This window comes from Rhineura floridana, chromosome 1 (genome assembly GCF_030035675.1).
Source record: "Rhineura floridana isolate rRhiFlo1 chromosome 1, rRhiFlo1.hap2, whole genome shotgun sequence".
NCBI lineage: Eukaryota > Metazoa > Chordata > Lepidosauria > Squamata > Rhineuridae > Rhineura > Rhineura floridana.
Window position 1 is genome coordinate 295,774,674 of NC_084480.1, and position 19,745 is coordinate 295,794,418.

At 40.3% G+C, this 19,745-nt stretch overlaps 1 protein-coding gene across 3 annotated transcripts in view; it reads right to left on the reverse strand.

Annotated features, from left to right (window-relative positions):
- The window catches only part of CSMD3 (CUB and Sushi multiple domains 3), a 1,044,618-nt gene that overhangs the window by 300,998 nt on the left and 723,875 nt on the right, over window positions 1–19,745 (reverse strand). For all 3 annotated transcript variants that reach the window (XM_061605340.1, XM_061605331.1, XM_061605321.1), the window contains 2 exons: window positions 17,433–17,559; window positions 15,009–15,211 (listed from right to left, as the gene is read on the reverse strand). In XM_061605340.1, coding sequence (XP_061461324.1) covers window positions 15,009–15,211; window positions 17,433–17,559 — 330 coding nt within the window. The remainder of the gene's footprint in view (window positions 1–15,008; window positions 15,212–17,432; window positions 17,560–19,745) is intronic.

A 19,745-nucleotide genomic window follows, 5' to 3' on the forward strand; every position in this document is an offset into this window, starting at 1 on the left:
CTGTCAATACTGACCAAAAAAAAAAAAGATTTAGCCGTCAGCCACTTGTTTGTTCCCCTGGAAAATGGCAAAGGTGGCGAAAAAAGAGGGTGGGGACAGCAGTAAACTAAATTGAATATAAGATTACAAAAAGAGCTCAAACAAAGGCTTAACTAAATTACAGCTGGGGCAGGCTGTTTTGAAAATATTCTGTTCACTGTAGTAAGGAGACTTATATGTTAATACCACTATATTATACTACTGTGGAAAAGCATAGTTCTTCCTAATACCAGTATTAAAGGTCAGGGAAATGCCCAGGTACACAGGTATGCTTTCAGTTGTCATTGGAACAACCCACAGTCAGAACCAACCTGATCTCCATGGAAGTTATTTCCACAAGATCAGCACTTTCTCTGTGGTAGTGCCCACCTTGTTGAATGATCTCCCTGTGGAGATCAGGCAGACTCCAAATTTGGGATGTTTCATCTAACAACTGAAAACACACATGTATGGCAGGGCATTTCCCTGACCATTAATACTGGTTTCTAGCATTCCTGGCTATTGTGACTGGTATTTGAACTTTGTTTTACTGAGCTGTTTTTATTGTGGCATTTTGCTGTTTTATTTGTTTGTGAACAAATTATTTTGGTATTTTTAAAAAATGAAATCCAAATTATTTTTAAATATTAATTAACAATGTAAGTTTGGTTTTTTCTGTATTATTGAAAAAGTGACACAAGAGCGAGGTTGCCTATGATCAACAATACTTTTCATAAGATATTCTTACCAAGACAAGAACCTCCTTTACCTATTTATTATTTTATTTATTCATTGCATTTATATCCCACCTATTCTCCAAGGAGCTCAAAATGAGGATGGTTCTCCCTCTCTTCATTTAATCCCCACCACAACCCTGTGAGGTAGGTTAGGCTAAGAGACAATGACTGGCCCAAGGTCACCTGTGAGCTTCATGGCTGGGTGGGGATTCAAACTCTGGTCTCTCAGGTCCTAGTCTAACATTCTAACCACTACACCACACTGGCTTTCTTATGGAGCCAAGGATCACAGAGATCAAATTGGTGCTAGCTGAGTACAGGGACATTTCCAGGAGCACATGAGACAGATTTTAAGAACAGATTATTCACACCACCATACATAAGACTCAGAGCAATTGCTCTGTACAAACAGCATTTGCATTTAGTTTCTTCCCTGTTCATTTATTCTAAACTGGTTTTCTTCTGTATTTAACTACATTTTCCCTGTATAATTACTACCCTCTCACTGAATATTTTATTAGATCTTGTTTTAATTTTAATTTTCCCTTATGGTTCATAGTTTGTGAATCATATTGTTCTCATCTTATCATCTCTAGCCTTCCTGAGTTCCTGTTTTGTATTCAGTACTCTAAATTCATACTGGAACGGGGAGTGCATTCCATTGTTTCTATTAGTTGCTTTCTCAAACATCTTTCATTGCTTCTCATGAAAATTTGTGGAGTAAGCACAAATTTCAACAAAGATAAAGTCTCTTCTAACCTTGCAATGACACCTGCAATGCAGTCCTGAAAAGAAAGCTCCTGCAAAGCCCAGATAATTGTGCCAATGCAACCTTGTATAAATGTGCATATGTGTAACAGGTATTGTATTGAACTATAACTCATTGTTCAAATGTTTAACCCATCGTTCAGATATATTCTTTTATAGGTTATGCTAGGGTGCTTATAAAACAGTTAACACAGAGTATGTTATTGAAATCTCAAGTACTGTCTTCACTCCTAACTAACACTAAAGATATTAATCTCTGGTCTGTATTTAAATCAGACATATTTGGTGAACACTAAAGACAGAAACTCTGAATTATGGACTGCTCTCCTTGTGTATTTTTAAGTGAGCTTTGAAGATGTTTTTATTCACAAAGATCTTCTTATGATTGGCTTAAATCTGTGTATGATGATTGTCTTTTACAAATGCTTTAGATGGAATCTTTTTTATTATATGAATTTTATTGTTATTTATATTTTTAAGATTTTATTTTTTGTATTTATAAATATTACAGTATTGCTTCAATAATATAATGTTCCCTCATAACAATATATATAGCAATATAATAAATGTAACTGCAAAATATTATGAATATAAATATGATAAATAGATCACACAAATTACTTAACCCGCATTTAATTTACATTCTATAATTGATTCCATATAAACAATACATTCTGTCACTTTTTCAAATTACTTTCCCCTATCTTCAAAGCCACATTTTCTAAAAGAAAGAGAAAGCCAAGTTAAATAGTAATACCTCAGTTAAAGAATCCTCCAGAAATGAAACTCTTTTCAACAAAGACTTTTTTAAAAGGTGAAACTGACAAGCTTTGCTTTGCTATGGATAAACTTTCAGGCCTTTGCCTTTGTTTTAAAGTGAAACTAACCAGCCTGTGTCTTTGCTTTGTTATCAATACACTAAGAAGCCTGTGTCTCTGCTTTGCTAGGGTGAAACTGATAGGCCTATCTGTTTGCTTTGCATTGAAGCAATTTGTTGCTTTCTCCCAGGCCTGGGGTGGGGAGGATCCAATGCAGTTCAGAGGAGGAAAAAGAGGGGAGGGTGCTGGGTAGGCACTGTTTAAAGCCTCTGTTGAAGCTGACCCCATCATCTATGAGCAGGTATAGGAACCTAATCATTCCATGTTATTCCTACCTCAAAGCTTCTGTTAAAGAAATAATGCCTAGGAACACATCTTTGTTTATTGAGATATTACAATATTCATCTTTACTGAAGCTATCCTACCTAACCACAAAATGTTACGTTTACACCTTCTACTTAAGTCCCTGGATACATTGTCTATTAAATGTTAATTATTTAACTTTAAAACATCAGCTATATCTGCAAATAGGCAAATCCTCATGTATCTTACTAGATTGCTTGAGATTTCTAGAGCACACACTGACCTGGTTTACACTTAACACAAAGCTAAACTATGGTTTAGGGAGAATGTGCAAGCCTGAAGATACCTGGAGAAGAGACCACAGCTGCTGCTCCTCTGGTTTTGCTGTGCTGCTGTGAACCAAGACATGGTTTGTCTTAGCATGTCATTTGAACCCATGCTCATGGTTTGTCTCACTCCAGACAAACCACGGCCTGTAACCACATTTCATGGTTTGTCTGAGGAGATTAGCTAACCCCAAACCACGGCATAGCTCACAGCAGCAGGACTGGAGGAGCAAAGCAACTGTGATCTCCTCTCCAGGAACCCACCCATTTGCACAATCTTGCTAAGCCATGGTTGGGTTTAGCATTGCATGCAAACTGAGCCACTGGGTTTGTAAAAGAATATTTAATTTCTTCTACCACATTTACTCTAGCATACTTGATGTTCAATTTTGTAACCTGCAACTGCCCCTAATTCCAATATCCTTTAAAAAAAGCTTCCTGAATTGAGATGTTAGGATTAATTAAACATAGAATTAAAACTTATTTGGTCATAATGAATATAATTTTATGTGATTCCATTCAAACTTTTTGCTCATGTTGTGGCTAAGGTTTTATAATTCTGATCCAGGAAAGATATTTGGTGAGATCTAATGACGGTCATACTCAGAATCGGCCCACTGAAATCAATGGATAACTTAACTCCATTAATTTCAGTGGGTCTACCTTAGGTATTATTTAGTTAAATATATATAGTGCTGGTGTCTTTCTTGTACATCACAACTTTTTTTTGTACAGCTCTACATTTGAATACCTGAGCCCTTGAGCAAGCCATATTCATGATAAGCTCTGTGAAACAAGATTCTAGAAGTGATTTTGCATAATTTTTGAGAATAGTTGTTCTGTATACATGATTATCATTCTGCTGTAGAATAATAATGGAAACTGGACCAAAACAAGGAAATATGCAGTGCTGTACATCTTTGGTTATTTTTTTTTAACAGGAGATATGTGGCTAACTGAAGCAAGGCTTAACGCCAACAGCAGTAATTCTACATAGTCACCCTGCGGCAGTTGCAAGAGCCTTGATAGACCCTACTTCCAGTGTTGCCATGCCCTATTCATCATTGTCATCATCAACTGGCCCAGTGCCAGGATCTACCCACTCTTGAAATTTCCCACAATGCCTCTCACAGAGTATCACTCTAGGGCAAGGGTTCTTAACTTTTAAGTGGTCCATGAACTGGGTACAAAAGAAAAAATCAACTTCCAATGTAATAGAATAAATTGTATTTATTTATTTATAGGGGTCCATGATAAATGTGAAAAAAATATTAACATTGATTTTAACTAATTGTGTTAAATCATGTATGATCCAGATATTTAACTGGTTGAGATAACCAGGGTACCTCCAACGGGGACACTGCCTCTTTCCCCCCCCATTCTTCTATATCTAGTCCTTTCCACTCAGATTTTTTTATACTGATCTTATAACCATATATTTCACGATATTCTTTTCTATTATTTTTAAAAAAATTTACAAGATGTTGTAAGATGAGTCAATATCAAAACCACATCATCTGCATGTAACAGGATTTTTACTTGGTTTAATCCACACTTAACGCCTAGAATATTATGAAAAGTTATACACATCAGATAAGACAGACTGGAATAATAAAAGTGGCTTTGTAAGGAAATTAAAACCACCAAAATTTACTAGAGAAAAGTATGAAAAATTGGATACCCCGTTTACTCTATCTGAGATAAAATGCACAATTAATTAGTTAGCACTTAGTAAAGAATATAAATAAAATTAAAAACAATAGCTTTTTAATATTGTTTACTTTTTTCCACTACTTCTCTTTTTTCTGAATATGTAAGTCTCTTTCTTCTAATTTATCTAAACCAGTTATTAGATTTTGCCATTTTTTCTCCTGTTCCTTAAAGCCTGCTTCCAATTTTTTGCCTTTTTCTGTTTGCGTGTGAGTTGTCTTTTCTTCCATCTTTTCAAATTCATTTAATGAATAATTGCTGCAACTTTTCCCATGGAACAGGGATTGGTTCATCTCTCATTTCCTCTGCATTTGTTTCCTTTTTTGGTTCTTTTCCCCCTAAAAACCCTGTGATTTCAATTTGCCCTTCCTGAAATTCCTTACACCTTAATTAAAGAAAAAGTAAACCCACCCACCAACACACACACACACACACAACCACTGTCAGATTTAATAAATTAAATCAGATAAGAGTCTAAATTCACTCACGGCTGTTATTTCCAAGATGATAGCTTGCTTTCAAAATTTAAGGTTCAAATTTTACTTTCAAAGTAATTACACAAAACATTAGGATTCAGGCTTTAGTTCCTATAATATTCATACCAGATTTTAGTTATAATTTATTAAAATCAAATAAGGTCACTACTTAAACTTTAGTTTAGAGATGACCTGAAAACAAAAAAGGACACATACAGGAAGTGGAAAGAAGGCCAGGCCACAAAGGAAGAGTACAGGCAGATATCATGGAATTGCAGCGATGGCGTCAGGATGGTTAAAGCTGAGGATGAGCTGAGGTTAGTGAGAGATGCTAAAAGCAACAAAAAACGTCCATAGTAAAAGACAGAGAAATAAATGGTGGCACAGCTACTCAATGAGGATAGCAAAATGATAACAGATGACAAAGAAAAGGTAGAAGTGCTCAGTTCCTACTTTGGATCAGTTTCTCTCAAAAAAGAGTCTATGACCCTCCCGGGAAACATGAAGTAGAAGGGTCAGGATTGGAGCTTGAGATTGACAGACAAATGGTCAAGGAATACCTAATCACTTTGAACGAGTTCAAATAGGCAGGGCCCAATAAACTGCATCCTAGAGTATTGAAGGAACTGGCTGAAGAACTCTCAGAACTGATGTCTATTATCTTTGTGAAATCATGGAGGACTGGTGAAGTGCCGGATGACTGGAAGAGAGCTAATGTTGTCTCTATCTTCAAAAATGGCAAAAAAGAGGAACCTGGGAACTACAAACCAGTCAGACTAACATCAATCCCTGGAAAAACTCTGGAGCAGATTATAAAGCAGTCAATCTGTAAGCACCTTGAAAACAATGCAGTGATTACTAGGAGCCAACATGGATTTATCAAGAACAAATCCTGCCAAACTAATCTTATTTCTGTTTTTGATTGGCTAACCTCCCTTGTAGAATGTGGGAATGCTGTGGACATGATATATCTCAACTTCAGCAAAGCTTTTGACAAAGTGCCCCATGATATTCTGATTAGCAACCCAGCTAAATGTGGGCTGGATGGAACAACTATCAGGTGGATCCACAGTTAGCTCCAGAATCGTACTCAAAGAGTGCTTATCAGCGGTTCTTTCTCAAACTGGGCAGAAGTAACAAGTGGGGTACCAGAGGGCTCGGTCCTGGGCCCAGTGCTCTTCAACATTTTTATTAATGACTTGGACCATCTGCAATTTTGCAGATGATACAAAATTGTGGGGCACAGCTAATACAGTGGAAGAAAGAAACACATTTCAAAGGGACCTTGATACGCTGTAGCATTGGGCTGAAAAAAACAGAATGAAATTCATCAGGGATAAATGCAAAGTTCTATACTTAGGAAAAAGAAACCAAATACACAGTTATAAGATGGGGGAAACTTGGCTCAGCAATACGACATGAGAGAAGGGTCTTGGAATTGTCGTTGATCACAAGCTGACTATGAGCCAACAGTGGCTGCAAAAAAGGCAAATGCTATATTAGGCTGCATTAACAGAAGTATCCTTTCCAAATTGTGTGAAGTATTAGTTCCCCTCTATTCAGCATTGGTTAGGCCTCATCTTGAGTACTGTGTCCAGTTCTGGTCTCCGCACTTCAAGAAGGATGCCGACAAACTGGAACAGGTACAGAGGAGGGCAACAAGGATGATCAGAGAACTGGAAACAAAGCCCTATGAGGAGAGACTGAATGAACTGGGCATGTTTAGCCTGGAGAAGAGAAGACTGAGGGGAGATATGATAGCACTCTTCAAGTACATGAAAGGTTGTCACACAGAGGAGGGCTGGGATCTCTTCTCGATCATCCCAGAGTGCAGGACATAAATAAGGGGCTCAAGTTGCAGGAATACAGATTTCAACTGAACATCAGGGAAAACTTCCTAACTGTTAGAGCCATATGACAATGGAATGAATTACCTAGAGAGGTAGTGGGCTCTCTGACACTGGAGGCATTCAAGAGGCAGCTGGACAGCCATCTGTCAGGAATGCTTTGATTTGGATTCCTGCACGGAGCAGGGGTTGGACTTGATGGCCTTACAGGCCCCTTCCAACTCTCCTATTCTATGATTCTATGATTCCAGTAAAAAGTCAGACCCAGGTTTTAGTTATAATTTGAGATTAATTCATTGCATTTAGAATCCAAGTTTTAGTTCCAGTAATAATCGCACCACATTATAATTAAAATTCATTGAAGTCAGTTCATTATGCTATTCAAGTTTAACATTCAGGTTTTAGTTCCTATAGTGATCACACCAAATGTTTGTTATAATTCACTGGACTCAATTTATCAGATTAGTCAAACTTGAAGTTCAAATTTTAGTTCCAGAAAGGGAAAATAAAAAAGGGGAGGGCTTTTATAGTTAAAAAGAAAAAGGAGGTGAGAGCTTTTACTTTACAGTAGGGTTTGAGGAGGATCCCCTCATGGCCTCACATATTACCAAAATTGTATGTCAAGCCCTTCTGGAGGCCCCCTCCAGACTGTCCCCTCTCTCGCTCACCCTGTTTGGCTCTGGCTGTTGCACTGAGTCAGCAGCTCACAGGTGTTTCTGCCCCCGGTAATGAGAGAGTGCTGTCATCCGTGGTGGCAAGAACCCAGGTGTGTTTGCAGGTGGTGGGTGATTGATTGCATGGAATCTTCTCTCTTCCTCCACAGGTCCTGGCCTCCCATTTCCTGGTGTTTCAAGTTGCATAACTGAGGACCAAACTAGACAAAGTGGTAGCAGTTCCTTGTGTTAAACATGGAACTACCCACCCCAATAAAGTTGAAAAAGAGAGTGGGGCTGGAGCGTTGGTTATAGTAAACAACTATCATGACTCCAGAATTCAGTAATGACTGGGTTACTGAACTGAAACCTACAGTGCTACCAGCTAAGGAGTCAGACCAGTATCCTGGCTTGAGTCTGATCAAGGACACACTGAACCTGAGTCTGGTTGGCCAAAGCTCACTGAAGCAGATTCCTTAGTACCAAGCTCATAGAAACAGAGCTTGGACTCACATATATGTCTTCCCCTAAGGCTGAGGCATCAAGTGCCTATACAATATTTGTCAGTCAAACAGTGCAGACCAGGCAAGCAGCCATAGAACTCGGGACAAGTGTCCATCTTCAGACCAGAGGGTTGTTCCTTTAATAAACTCTGTCTTCTTCACAAGGGGACAAAGCCTTGAAAAGTGGACTAGAGGCAGAAGGATTCAGTTTGATTTCAACAAAAGGATGCTAGTGAGTGGAGAAGCCTGACACTTAACCGTATTAGCACTGAGACCCCTATCTACACCAGCCTGAAGAAACCACAACACCACATGGATGTCATCAGCTGCTGGATCAGCTTCAGAATTGGAACACCAGGTGAGGAAAGACTTCGACATGATGTTGTAGATCCTATTGGTAGAGGCCCTCCTGGAAGACAACAGGGACTGAAGCACTGCCTCAGTGACCCCCTGCCAGGTTAACTAGATCCGCTTAGTCTCCAAGCAGTCAGGTAGAACAGGTCCACCTGAGGATTGACCAGGGGACCCTGAATCAGAATGTCCTGACACAGAAGCAGTCTCCAAGGTTCTTGAACCAAAAGACTGAGTAGGTCTAGGAACCAGGATCTCCTTGGCCAAAAGGGGGCTATGAGGATCACCTGTGCTTTGGGAGACTGGATTGTGGATTGTGTGTTGAAGCAGTCTGAAGGGCGGAAAAACATACAGAAGCTGAGGAGGCCAGACTGTTTCTAAGGGATCTGTTGCCCATGCTAATGGACAATTCCTGTGGGACATGAAACTGGAGCCTGCACATTGTCATGTGGCAAACAGGCCCATCTTGGGCCAACACATCCATTTTGCCATCTGTGCAAAGACCTCCAGATGCAGCTGCCACTCTGCCTCCTTCACAATGGAGCAGCTCCAGTCCTCAAGGTTGTTGTCCAGATCAGCTAACAGCCCTGACCTTTCCCAACGGAAAAGTCTGAACACCTCCTCCATCAAAGCCTGGAAGTGAATTCCCCCGTTTGTTGACACATGCTTTTGCAGCAGTGTTATCAGTGTGTATCAACAAGTGGGTGCCCTAAATGTCCACCTAGAATGCCCTCAAATCCAGCCTGATAGCCCTCAGTTCCAATAGACTGGTGCTCAACTGAGCTTCCATAGGAGAACATAATCCTGAACCACCAATTTCCCAGATGGACTCCCACAACCCAAAAGACTTGCATCTGTTGTGATGCTTCTCCAGATCCATTCCTGCTTCCAACCTGCAAGGAACCAGACATCTTTGAAGCTCTTTATGGAAAGCATCCTTGACCTCCTCTGTGCAATGTTGTCTTGGAAAGGGCAAAGAAGCTGAAAGAGTTCCCTGCAATGGAATCTGAACCACGGAATGACATTGAAGACAGAGACCATCAGGCTCTGAAGCTGCACCAGGACCAACAGATCCACCCTCTTTGAGGACATCATTGCCGTCAGCGGTGACCAAAGCTTGATCATCCTTTCCGGAGTGAGAAATATCCTGAACTGGACATAGTCCAGCACTACCAGATGGCTGATAGTCTGCACTGGGATCACGGTCATATTTTCAAAGCTGACCACCCATCCCAGCGTTCACAGGCAAGAAAGGGTGTTCTGGGTAGCCAAGTCACAGGCCACCCAATCTGGTGCCCCTATCAGAATGTTGTCAAGAGTGCACAGATACACCACCACAAGTACCTTGGTCAAAACCATTGTGCTGAGGAGAGACCAAAGGGCAATGCCTAATACTGGAAGTGCTGGCTGGCATAGCAGAATCTCAAGAAGCACTGTTGGGTGTGCTGAATTAGGATGTGGAAATAAACCTCCAAGAGATCGACCAAGGGCATCCAGTCTTCCTTCCTTAGTGCCACTATAATGGATCTGGGGGTCTCCATCTTGAAGTGATCCTGGAGACCCACATGTCCAGCCATTTTTAGATCCAATATGGCCCAAGCACCTCCATTTCTCTTGGGTACAAAGAAAAAAATCTATGCTGCGCTAGACAGACCGGCTGTATTGCTTCCATCTCAAGAAGATGTCTGATGGCCATCTGAAATTTCTGGTGCTTGGGAGGACATCTGGATCTTGGAATGGGGGCAAAAGCGTCTTGGGGAAAGTGGTCGAATTCAATGGAGTAGCCCAGAGCCATTGTCTCCCTCTTGGAGGTGATCTCCTTCCACTGGCTGGCAAAACAGTGGAACCAGATCCGTACCTTCTGACACACAGGAGTGTCAGGAGCTACCTTTCTTTGGTCTCCTTGGAAAACAAGGAGATCCAAACTGGATAGTTACCCTCTGGAAGTCACATCCACCCCCTCTGTCCAGATGTCCCCACCTAGGACAAACCACAACCCTTTGGAAGGGGCAAAAGGAGTGAATATGTCATTGCTGAGATTGAGACCCTCCTTGGGAGGAGGCATTGGGGAAGTACCCTCTTCTTATCCCTACTTTCCACCATGTAAGCCTTCCATTTTCTCCCCAAGAGCTGTTCACCTGCGAAGGGCAGATTGAGGAGTTTGCTCTGGGCAACAGAATCCATGACCCATTGGCAAAGCCAGATATTGTACATTGAAACAGCAGTAGCCGCCATTGACCAAACACCAAATTGGAAGGCATAGAGCAGCCAATGCAGAAACATGAAAATTTTTCTTAAGGCAGTCCTTGATTGAATTAAGCATATCATCTGTGTGTAACAGCTCCTCAGCCCAAAGGTAAACAAACTACTCTAGAGAATAAGGAGATAGCTGCCACTTTGAAGGCCATTGCATCAGATTCAAAGCTGTGATGTAAGGCACTCTCCACCTCTTATCACACAGATCCTTAGGACTAGTTTCTCCTTCAGCGGCAATGACTGAGGGAGCAGCCAAGGCCATCACCAGGGGGTCCACAACTGGGAAATGGAGCTGCTGCATTACCAGGTCAGGAAAAGTGTAAAGACTCCTAGTCAATTTAGATATAGTCTTTGACCTGTTAGGTACACTCTGTTGAATTCCTCATGAAGAGGGATGATGGCAGGTTGTTTCAGCATAAGGGGAGGCCTTCCTAACCCCAGAGATCTTGAAGGCAGTAGATGACCTCCCAGAACTCACCTCAAGCATTTGGAGGACTTATGAGCCTTAATCAGAAGAGGATAGAAAAGATAAGTGGGGAAAATCTATTCTGTTTGAACACACCTCAGCCTCCTCTTCTGACAATTCAGCTTCCTCCTCCCGTTTTACACAAATGAGACTCAGAATCAGACAGGCTAGGTGGAGCAGAGACCACAGCAATGGCCGCCACCGAGGAAGGACCTGTGTGACTGCTTGGCCACAGCCGACCATCCCACTAAAAAACCCATACAAATGAAGAACAGAGATGGAGGGAAACAGGAAAATTGAGGATTTTTTTAATTAAGGGAAAGGAGAAGAAAAATAAATTAATTACATAGACAGGGACAAAATATTCACAACCTGGAAAAATCCAATAAAGAAGGGAGTTCTGAGGAAAAGCAGAAAACCCTGACTAAACTGGCCCAGGCAGGAAAACGTTCTGGAAAGTGGGATGACTCCTCCCCCTGGAAGAGGAGACACAAGACTTTGAAGTTCTGCCCATTGGACCTAGGGGGAGGAGTAATCCTAGTCATAGAATGCATTCCAGAATAATCAAGCAAACTGACTGCTGAACTAGAAGGACCTGTTGTCTGATCTAGTGAGATGTTAGCATTGGAGTAGAATGCTGGCAGAAGCTGAACTGTAGTATAAAACCTTGTTGAAGGAATGCACTTTTCTGTAGATACAAACTGAGATTCTGGCTTTAAGAAAACAGTAAACTGACATTTATTACAGGAAATACATATTGGCAGGAAAGAACCCTAGTTCCGGATAATTTTGGTGGTGATGCAACAAGGCATGCTTGTTCCTGCACCTCAAAAGAAGGGAGATCCAAAAATGTCTTCTCTCCAAGGCAGGAGTGGAAGAAGAGAAAGAGAGGAAGTAGGAAGTGAGATCAGCAACCCTAAGGGTATAAGTCTAGCATTGGAAGGTAATTCAATACAGGTTAGAAGGGAAAGGTCAGTCTAGGAAGCATGGAGGTTCCTCTCTCTGTCTACTCTTTCCCATGCAGACATATCAGCCTTCAGTGCAATCTGAGATGCACCCTGATGCTTCCAACACGCAGCTTTTCTTAAAGGCTGAAACCAGAAAAGCTATAGGAACAGTGAAGACTATGCAGACTCTGGGCTTGCTAAATAAAGTTCAAGGATTAACACATTTGCATGAGGAGTTTCCATTTGATCATTCAGCAATATATTTGGCCAATCTGACTTGGGATTTCTTCTAGCTTGTCAGGATAATGGACCATTGTTTACCCCAAAAGTCTGAAACCATTTAATTCAGTTGGTACCATGAATCTGGGACATACTTTCATGGTGAAAAACTGTTGTGGTTGAAGAACATCCCTACAATATCTGTACTGGCAGAAGGAAAGTAGGATGCATAGAATAATTCAAATTTTCAAAGAATTTTGACTGCCAACAATTCAAAGCCATTGAGTCATACCAACGATTGCTATGGTGACATTCTTTCTATCTGAACTCCATTTGGATCAGATGTCAACTTTAAAATAATTTAATGAATGAGAAAAGATTAACGAAAGAGAAAGGATTAATGAGGAAGATAAAGAGAATCTCTCAGAAACTGAGTGTAAGAGTATTTCCACACTTTGATATTATGATTCTGCATTTGGGTCAGATAAAAAGTGTTTTTTGGTTTAATAAAATGTAGTTTTGCTTCATCAAAATGAAGTGTGAGGATCTAGAATGATTTCAGTTAGATAGTAAGAAAGGGCAACTAATATATCTGACTAATTTTATCTTGAAAGGGAAAACAATTCTCAGAGATGTGGTAAACATTTTTACAATTCTTAAATAAGCCAACTAGCAAATTTTTCGGGATTTGAGAAGAGCTAGTTCATACACCTGACATTAGAATTAGATATTTTCACCCAGAAAATAGTCAAAGGAACAAACATGTTGTCAGTTCTGACCTGGTATAGACTAATTGTTATTCTCACTTTGATGTGAAACACTCAATATAAAGCAAAATGACATTACCTGGTTTCCTCTTAACTGGCATTTCCTGGGTGATTCAGCGTTGTAATGGCACAATTTAAAATTTTTACAGCAGGCACAGGGAATCTTTTTTCAGTCAAGGGCCACATTCCCTTGGGAGAAATCTTGAGGTCCACATTCCAGCAGTGGGTAGGGCTGAAGGCAAAGATGGGTGGGACACCCTCTGACTCTCTTTCTACCCCCGTTCTCTGTATCTCTGTGGTACCCCTTTCCCCCTCTCTTTCAATAATTCTGCCACTCCTTTTCCATTTGTTTTACCCTCCTTGCCACTCTCCTGAAATTAGGACAAGGAAATTAGGCTGAGGACTGCCATTGTGCCCTCTGGGATATAGCACCATATAATTAAAAAACAATTTGGAAGCAGAATTAAACAGCTTCACAAAACAACCATGATTTTAGAGAAAGGAACTGGTCACAAGGAATGTCAAGGGTATTAGCCAATATCCAATCATTGTTCCTCATTCTATACAGCAATCACAACAGAAGTCAGTTAGCTAGATTGAGGAAGAACTGCATTTTCCCAGAAGCAAATGCTAGTTTGAGAACTGGGAACACTGTGTAATAGAGGAGATTCCTACACTGAGGATATCTGGATGCAACAGTTTTTCCCACCTATATATACCAGGGAATATGTCTCACTGTAACACAGTGGGACTTCTCAGCAGAGATGTATAGGACACAGTACATCAAAGGCTTGTATTTGGGAATCTACAGCAACTAGTCTACACTAGTCTCATTCCTGCCCTCTCCATTGACAGGGAAAAGTGGGGGGGGGTCTTCCAACTGCTTGGCAGAAAGTCATGTGGCATCTAAGAACAGGGATATGCCTTTTGTAAGAGTAATGTGTTCTTCCTTTTCTGGTTCAGGACAAAAACATTGGAGAGTGCTGAAAACTACTGTGTCAGGATCTAGTGGGCTGTTTGTGGTATTTTGTGTGTGCACCAAGGATTTTCAGGGCCACCTTTTCCCTTGGGCAAAAATTTAAAAAGCCAGTAAAGATAAAACCACATTGTTTAAAAAGCATGGGAAAATAATGTTTTCATCTAGTACCTATAAGACAACAGAATGAGCACCAAGTAAGCTTTCCTGGGGAGCAAATTCTTCAGGAGGGTAACCAAGATGCCCCTCTCTCCAGCAGTTATCTGTCTCATCTTAGAACAGGTGTGGATCTGTCTCAGATGGTAGGGGAACCCACAGGACAGCCTCCAAGCATATCTTAATGCATGGCCATGTTGGTGTGGAACAACCTTAAATCCCAGTTAAGGCACCAGTCACTTATCTAATTGCATAAGACAACTAAACATTTTAATGAACTTTGAAGTCAAGACCATTATTATTTTTTTCCAAAACACCCCACCTCTCTCTGAAAAATACACACACACCAACAATACTGAGTGCCACACATACATACATAGTGAGTGCCGTGTAGAACTGAAACATGTCCCAGCATCATTTAAAATTCTTAGGTAATCATTACAAAGCTACAAATATTTATACATAAAAGGAGAGGTCAAAAGTTTAAGTGAAAGACATCAAGGTTCTTCAGCTGTTCACCACATTATGTATTTATTTTGGATTTGTTCATAAATATAGAGGTAATTGCTTCCATCACACTACAAACAAACTAAAAATAAAACCTACTAATTTGCAGATTGTTCTGTAACAGCTTCTATCATCAGCTTCAAAACAGGAAGAAATAAAATCAACTGAGAATCATTCTACAGCCGTATGTATATATTAACTTACTTGAAAACTGAATGGCAAATCCAGATTTGCTGATATAGAAGTCAGTGTCAAATTGGATTGTAACTATGTTGAGGGTGCTGTGGATGCCTTCTGGAATAAGAGAGCCACTAATTTCTTTTAACAACATGTCATTTTCAGGTGGACCATCCCAGACACGTAGAATATCATGTGATGCTTCAGTATCAAATGCAAGAAACTGGAGGCTGTTAACAACATCAGTGATTTATCATTTCAGAGAATTTAATTACAAGGAAGAAATGCAATTAATGGTGCAATCCTTTATATATCTACTCAGAATGTTCCTTTGAGTTTAATGGGGTTTGCTCCCAGATGAGTACGTGTGGGACTGCAACCCAAATTTATGTTCCCACAAGTTACCGCTTAGGCACTGTAAACCTGTGATTTTAAGTGTGGATACAGTGGCGGGGCGACAGACACAGTACTTTAGCTTAGCGTTGCCCAGCAGCCAGTCTCTCAAAAGATGTCATTAACCATCCCACTGAAATATATGTGAACAGATCAAGTTGTTTAATTAATAGAGGAGAGGGTATGAATTAAAATGTAACTCTCTATAACTATATGGAATACAATTAAAAAAATGCTTCATCTGGCTATTGCTATGTTCCTAGATCAGGAGTAATCAAAATGGTGTTCTCCAAATGTTGTTGGACTGCAACTCCCATCATCCCTTTCCATTGGTTATGCCTGCTGGAACGTATGGGGGTTGGATTCCAACACTATCTGGGAGGCATCTGGGTGATTACTCTGGCCAAAGTGATCAGTTTTACGGGATTTGCAAAAGAGGTTGCCATACAATAGAAGGACAGAGCTCCAGATACGTCATCACATTACATCACAAGTAGAAGTCAGCTCTGATCCACTCCCAGCATATCCCACACAGCAGCATCTCTTCCAGTGATTACCATGGAAAGGTGCCATTGCTACTGCAGAAGTGAGAAATCCTAGGAGCAGAGTGTGACGATCCATCTACCTCCTGCACAGACCTCTAGAAAACCTATCAGGCATCCCAGTCAACTGTACAGTACCTCTTGAACATTAGGTTTTTAGAATGCAGATTCCTGCAAAAAGCATTGTTTTTTGGATGCCTCTTTCACCTAGTCATACATAATGTTGGATTAAAGTTTTGGTGTTTTGTTTTGATTTTAAATAGATTTATGTTTAAAATAAGATGAAGGAGGTGTGAAAATGGGAGGGAAAAATATTAATAATTTAAGATATGCAGATGATACTATACTACTAGCAGAAAACAGTAATGATTTAAAACGAATGCTGATGAAAGTTAAAGAGGAAAGCACAAAAGCAGGACTACAGCTGAACGTCAAAGAGACTAAAGTAATGATAACAGAAGATTTATGCAACTTTAAAGTTGACAATGAGGACACTGAACTTGTCAAGGATTATACCTCGGCACAGTCATTAACCAAAATGGAGACAATAGTCAAGAAATCAGAAGAAGGCTAGAACTGGGGAGAGCAGCTGTGAGAGAACTAGAAGAGGTCCTCAAATGCAAAGATGTATCACTGAAAACATTCAGACAATGGTATTCTCGATCTATGTATGGATGTGAAAGTTGGACAGTGAAAAAAGCAGATAAGAGAAAAATCCACTCATTGGAAATGTGGTGTTGGATGAGAGCTTTGTGCATACCATGGACTGCAAAAAAGACAAATAACTGGGTGTTAGAACAAATTAAACCAGAACTACCATTAGAAGCTAAAATGATGAAACTGAGGTTATCATACTTTGGACACATCATGAGAAGACATGATTCACTAGAAAAGACAATAATGCTGGGAAAAACAGCAGGGAGTAGAAAAAGAGAAAGGCCAAACAAGAGATGGATTGATTCCATAAAGGCAGCCAGAGACCCAACCTTACAAGCTCTCAACAGGGTGGTTCACGACAGATGCTGTTGGAGATTGCTGATTCATAGGGTCGCCATAAGTCATAGTCGACTTGAAGGCACGTAACAACAACAAATGTTTAAAATGTTGCTCTCATTTGTCTCATTATTTTCTAAACCATTTGATTTACTTTGACTGGGAGTCCCTTGGAGACAGAATCATTAATAGATAGAAAATTGAATTCTAATGGATAGAAGATTGGGATCTAAGTCAAATTAATGAATATTAATGAATTCTCACTGCCCAGGACAAATACACCGTTTGTCCAGTGTAAGCCTGGTTATATCTTTGTTTGCCACTATAAGTGTATATTGCTGTTTCCAAAACTCAGGCTGTGGCCTGAATACTGATCACTTGCAAGATTTTTAATTTAAAAAAGGCAAAAGAGACTTGAAGGAGAGAGCACTTGGAATGCCAATGGAATTATTAGGGGCCACATAAGCCATGTTTCTTATTTTGAAACTTTAGCTCTCCACAAAATAAGATCACACTGAAGTACCTGACAATATTTCCTGGATCAACTTCAATCATCCACATACACCGCAGGTTATTGTCATAAGGAAAAGGATAGCCTGGAGATAAGATTCTTCCTGAGGATTCTCCTTTAAAACGACCTCCACATTCAGCTGGTAAAAACAAATTGGAAATTATTTCTGATAAAGTTTCTGTTAATATTTCTGTCTTACCTTTGCATATAGCAAATTATTTCTTATCTCCTGTTAATTTATTTCACCGTTTATGACTAATAAAGTAGTGCTTTACAATACAAGCCTGGATTAGCCATTACATTACCTGTGCCACAGAGCTAGATAACAATCAAAATAGACTCCTGTCATAGTGTTATGAGATCGAAAGAGAGGTCAAATTCCTAACTTATTTATTTATTAATTTTTTAAAAGAAACATCCAAAACATTCTCTGCATAGAATAAGATATTTTGACTGTGGCATTAGTAAGAAGAAAAAGATATCCATAATCCAATATATCTATGTTAGTGCTAGGCTGAACTTTCCTATCCATTTTTGTGGAAGCATTTCTACTGTGTGAAAATGAGGAGTGAATTTCTGCTGTTTTCTCAGTGGGGTGCAACTTCTAAGAAATTTCTTGAGATTTAAGGGTAGGTTTGCCATACTTATATACAAGACAGCTGAGGGGTACCTCCCTTCTCCCCCCCCCAAAAATCTAAACCTTTAAAAAGTTGAATTAATCATATGTCCATTTTGCATTATCTTTCTGCTTCAGTAGTCTGAATTCTGGTTGTGTACACTGCCTTCCTGTTGTCTAGAGCACCAGGTAAACCATGCTAATGGTGTTGTTTGATTATCGTAGATCTTCTTGCACAGGAAGAGTAAAACAGAGTGAAAGAATTCTGTCCTTTAGTTTGCTTCTTTATATCAGGCACAATGGATGGAGGAGGCTGATGCTGGGAATGTAGCTTTCATGAAGGAAAGGTCTTATCCACACAGGAGCCTAACTTTGTACTAAAGACACTGTTTTTACCATCGCAATAGCTTTTCAATGTCCACACTTCTTGCCCAATGGTACCTTCCAATCTGCTGTTTTCCTTTCACACAAGAAGATGTTCCTCTGGAAAGGTTTAGTATTGCTGTTTCCTTGTGGCCCACCCCCAATTGTTTACTACCTCTGAAGTATCCATACTGTTAATGGAGAAGGGGAGGTGTTTTTTTGTCAGTTTCATTTTTTTTGTCAATTGCTCGTTTGGGGTGCAATTGCCACAAAACTATATGAAACTGATTAGAGGGGGGGAGTGAGTGAAAGGCAAAGTAGGCAGTGGCTGCCACAGCTTTTGTGGGTGACAGATAGAGATAGAGCCAGCGATGGGGCATAAGAGAGCCTGCCCACTAAAAAAAAAATCAAAACAAAGCACCCACACGAAGGAGCACAGCGAAGCTGAGATGGTGTTTCTTTTCTTTTTTGCAGTATAATTGGATTGGGTTGATACGGATTTAAAGGGGAAAACTGTGTTCTAGCTTCTGCTTGCCTGCAATGTCATGTGAACCATGTGAATTACAAAGGGATGCAAGTAGCACCATACACACACTAAATCACCACATGGATGAGCTGAAAGATTCTTAGTGACGGCGGAGGAGGGATCAAGTTCCATTCTAATCAGCACCAGGGAGGGAACAGATAAGCTTCCACTCCCATAGGCTGCAATTTCCAGGGAAATCCCTTCTCTCCATGCATAAACCCTACTTTTCGGGGCTTCTCTGATAGAATTGGTCTCAAGCGTGGTGTTGGAGAACCCCAGTGAGATTCTACTGGAGAATGTCAGCATCTATACCAATAGCACTCATAGTGGGCTGCTTTGGGACTTCTGGCCTCCATGACAATAATGTTTGTTATTTGCCTGACAAAGAGCAGGACATACCCCTAAATTGTTTTCACCCCCAGGGCTTGGGAGAGATGGTCTGCAAAAGAGGGGAGGTTGACATAACCCCGTTGTCATGGACAGACCATTTCCTGGTAAGGTTTGGTGTCATGGTGGCAGTTCCCCCTGCATGACAGTCTACTCTGGAGACATATGGAATCCAATATTTTTGTTATTAACTTATAAAGCCCAACAACTTAGGACCATATTATTTGGGGAAAAATGCCTTCTCTTAGATCTTTAGAAGTATCCCTGTTAGTTATGCTGAGGTCATCTCATGGCAACTTGGAGAAGGGCCTTCTCTACAGTCAGAGGCAGTATGCTTCTGAATAGCAGTAGTTGGAAACCACAAGAGGAGTTGTACTCAGGTCCTGCTTGCAGGATTCCCATAGGCATTTGGTTGACCACTTTGAGAATGGGC